The 4,542-nt window shown below is 36.4% G+C and overlaps 1 protein-coding gene across 1 annotated transcript; it reads right to left on the bottom strand.

The window, feature by feature from the left end:
* Positions 1–608: 608 nt before the first annotated feature.
* Positions 609–2,373, bottom strand: LOC126721566 (probable receptor-like protein kinase At5g24010). The gene has a single exon (XM_050424614.1). The coding sequence runs from the start codon at positions 2,301–2,303 to the stop codon at positions 891–893; it is 1,413 nt and encodes a 470-aa protein (XP_050280571.1). The 5' UTR covers positions 2,304–2,373; the 3' UTR covers positions 609–890.
* Positions 2,374–4,542: the final 2,169 nt, after the last annotated feature.

The following is a 4,542-nucleotide window of genomic DNA, read 5'->3' as shown; positions in this document are numbered from 1 at the left end:
GGGTATTTCTCACTCCCTACTTGCTGCTGTGGTTAGAAACGTAGGAGAATGTTTGCAAGCAGTTGTGAAATCCTATTTTACTGAGCCTGAAGTCGCAGAAGCTAAAGCCTTCAAATGTTTTTTTTTTTTTTTTTGCAAGGGAACTGAAGCAAAGAAAAATCACTTTTGAGGGGGGGGGGGGGGGGGGGGGGGGGCGGGGGGCTTAAAAAGTGTGCTCAAGCTATCAGCAAGCCATTGAAGGTAATAAGACCTGAACAATAAATCTAATTAATCAAGCAAACTGTAAATAGTACTAGGTTCTTTAAATCCAATTAAATTATTAGACCTTAAGCCCAATTGGTTGTAGGTTTCACTCATAAGGTTTTAAGGGCCATCTTCTTGCACCATCGTCCGTGAGTATGTGTACTTGAGGCTTGTATCCAACTCACAGACAAAATTTAAAAATCAGAGGAGGTTGTGCGTTGAGAATGGATAAGTATGGCACTGTCACATCATTAAAGGCTTACTTATTAAAGGGACTGTACAACTTGAATACAGAGGTGTATGGAAAATTTTCAAAAACAAAGCAAATCATGACAACTCTAGCTCAATAAGGAGCACAAAGAACATAACAGCAACAGAAAAAAGCCAATAAATGTATGCTTCAACTATATACTGCTAATACAACTTACAAATAGTAATACGGTACTCTGCAAATTACATGAAGCTCTTTCAAGACTTTGAATAAAACTTATATTTATCTTATGTTACAGAGAATACAACAGGGAACTCTACTATTCTTCCAACAATTCCTAACCCCAGAAAAGATAAGTACTACACTAATTTTCTATAGCATGCTCGTGTTATATGTCACGTAAATCCTTATAGTTTTAGATCCATACCAAATTACATTATGGCTGTGGGGAGCTCGACTTGACATTAACATTGGAAACATCCGTAGGCAATTTTGACCACATGACAGAGTCCTTTAATCCAGTCATCCTCCTACGCATGACCAAAGATAGAATTACCAGCAAACAAACAGCAGCAATCAAAGGAACCAAAACATGGATATTTCCTCTTGGCCAACTCTTCAAAATGAACTCCGCAGGCAAGTCGCCAACAAGACTCCCTATTGAATTATTCAACTTCATAATCTCAACAGCATTTAGAATACCATCGATCCCATACGCATAGCTCATATTAGAAGGCCCAACACTAACAGTTAAAACCCCAGAACTATCTCCATCGACCACGTAGTCCGCATAGAACGGAGCAGCCAATTCATAATTGGTAACACCCGACAAATCCAAATCTTTATATGCCAAATTCCCATTAACATACACATTGAAATACAGCAAAGCAATTGAAATACTAGCAATGTCACAAAAATGCAAACGAACAAGATACTTAAATCCCCCCTTCACAGGAAACACCCATGTAATGTTAACATCAGGAATTGAAGCATTTGTACTCTTAATCACTCGTGCTGTATTATACACATTATCCGGACCAACCTCACGGCTTGCCCCTCCCACTTGGTACCTAATCCGACCACTAAAATACACCCTTTTCGACCCGAAACTCGACTTCAAAAAATCATTATCAGGAACCCAAGTCCTCCACAAAGTATCATTAAAAGGTGTAACTTTAGGCCCTCCCACATTGACCCTATAGACAACTTCAAGAGCTTGTTCAACCAACCCATCAAACTGCTCAATTTTCTCAGAGCTCACGTACTGAGCCGTGTCAACAATCAGATCTTTTGGTGCAGAAATCACTTCAATAGCATTCACAAACGCAAACTTAGACTTACAAGTGGGTACAAAAGTGATTACAAGCCTACCAGTCTCAACCCAGATCAGGTACTCCATAACTTTTGGGCCGTCTAAATTCCCACCAATGAAATCACTCAAAACCACAAACCCATTAACGAGAACATGAAATTGAGCATCATTAAAATCAAATTTTGAAGAACTAAGGTTGTGGAAATGAAGACGTACCATGTGGGTCCCCTTGTCCCTGATTTCAAACTCGTACCCCGAAGGCTTCGTGAAGACTCGAGCTGTTTGGTAGATACGAGGAGAGACATCAAAAGGGTTGTTGCTTTTGAGTGAGACAGAGCGAGTTGAGCTGAGCCAGTGAGATTTGAAACGGGACGAGTCGGAAATGAATAGGCGATTGTCTACGGTGGAGTCCAGGGTGGAGCCGCAGTCGATGAGGCAGTTATCGACGGGAGAGAAGAAGGTGTAAGAGCGAGCTGTGAGGGTAGAGAGAGAAAGTAGGAAGAGAGTCAAAACAAAGCTTCTGTGTAGAAACTCCATTAGAGAGAGAGAGAGAGAGAGTTGAAGCCGAGATACTGCAAGAGAGTTCTGAGATTTGTAAGGAGAGAAGACTTTGTTTGTATAGATGAAGAATTGAAGACCGAGTTGCGTTGTGGGGTCCACGCGTATTGTTGTGGTTGGCTGACAGGCTGCACTACCCGACTAGGATACGTATGGATTGATTTTTCTACGCCAAAATACACGAACACTCATAGTCATGGAGCTTCTTCTACCACCACTACTTTTGCACGTCTTCTACCACCGTTTACTTTTGCCACGACTTGTTGAGGTCGGTCGACATGAATAACAATTACTTTCATAAGCTATTATGAGTCTGTTTGTTACTTGAGTTAAAATAATAGTTTTTATTTTTTAGCGTTTAAAATTTAAACCCTCACAACTGTGACCAAAAAATAAAAAAATCAAAATTTATGTTGGGTAAAGACTGTGTACTTTAAAAAGGGTTTGTGTCACCGTTTTCAATTTAGAGCCATTAATATGAGTTTAAATCCTTTGTCTCATTTTTTCTGTACCATTTAATACTTCACTAGTAAAAATTTGTCACATACCCATTTATTTAAATTAAATATAATATTTTGCAAAGAATTTGTGAGTTTTATAGAAGAGGAAGAAGAGTGAGCTCCTTGGCGTTTCTTCTTTTTTTTTTTTTTTTTTTTTTTTTTTTTTTTTTTTTTTTTTTTCTTTTTATTTGTTACAAAGGATTAGTGGGTATTTTTTTTTTTTTTTTTTTTTTAAGGGGAAGAGTGGATTTTTTGAAGAGAAAGAAGATAGTAAATGGAAATAGCACGAAAATTTCTCCCTTTTATAAGAACTATTAATAAATGTATTGTACATGTTAGGTAGTTACCATGTTTTTTATAATAAAAAATATACACTCATACCAAACACAATTTTTTTTTTTTTTTCACTTTTGAAAATGTGTTATTATAAACATCATATCAAACATGTTTGTTTTTCATTATGAATACTTTAAACAAACATTTCTACAACCCTTTTTAAACCACAATTTCTAAATCATTTTTGGAAACTAGCACTTGATCCCACGTACCAAACAAACCCTATGTCCCTAAACTTATTGTAGAGCTTAAAGTGATTTTAAATTCTTTTTTTTAATTAAGACAGTTTAGATAAAAATTTGAACTCTTGACATTTCTATTGAAAATTCCATAAAATACGACTTGAGCTATAAGGCCATTAACAAAGCCTAAAGTGATCTTTTATTTTATTTTATTTTATTTTTTTAAGCAATCATTTTTAGTCACACAAATTTTAAATGGTCAATTTTACTTCCCCATAAACTCAAAGCAATTGCTTTTAGAGTACAAAAGTGATGGGTTATCATATTTTAATTTGACTAAGCCATTAAAGGGATTAAAAAAAAACATGTGCTAAAATTATTAAACAACAATATTTTTAAGAAAAATCAAAATACTAAAAAATCTACAAATTGAAGTGATTTATGAACCTCAACAACATAATAAATGATGCTTGAATTATTTTATAATTTATTTTTTAAATTTTTAGCAAACGTTAAAATGTAAGTCATAAAATTATCTATTAGTAGTACTATTTTCCTTTTTCTAAGTTAGGACTAAATGGAAGCTGGGTTGTACGCGCATAGAATCGGTCCCTTGCCTTTACAAAGTGGTAAAGTGGGGTTTGATTTGGACAACAATGGTAAGGGTGCTGTTTTTCACGGGGTGAACGACAGTGAACAGAGACGTGTCACTAAGGAAATATTCACCAAGTCAGAACACCAACACCACATGGTTTCAAGTCTCAGTCCTCACCGATTGGAATTCGGGGTGATTCTACCGTACCTTTTTTTTTTTTAATACTCACCAGGAGGCAACTTACTATATCAGGTTACCTGTGAGGATTTTATTCTCATATTATGTAGTTTCAACGTTATATGTGGCAATTATTTTTTTAGGAATGACAACTGTTTGGATTCGGGTCAGATTTTTCCATACCTGAACCTAACTTGTGGGCTAGGACCCACGGCCTAGACCCAGTCTGTTTATTAAACGAATTTTTTCCCCCCAAGACCCAGACCCGCCCCGCCGGGCCCCACCCAACCAGGCCACTTTAGGGCCCAATCTTCAGCCCCTAATAGTGGCCCAATAAAAAAAAGAATTTATGTTTTCCTGAGAAAAAAAAAAAATCATAGCAGCACAAACAACAAATCCAAGTAAATCTCAAATCAAATCCACCATAC

Source organism: Quercus robur, chromosome 4 (genome assembly GCF_932294415.1).
Source record: "Quercus robur chromosome 4, dhQueRobu3.1, whole genome shotgun sequence".
NCBI classification, from domain to species: domain Eukaryota; kingdom Viridiplantae; phylum Streptophyta; class Magnoliopsida; order Fagales; family Fagaceae; genus Quercus; species Quercus robur.
Note: the sequence above shows the minus strand (reverse complement) of the source record. Positions and strands in the feature narration are given on the sequence as shown.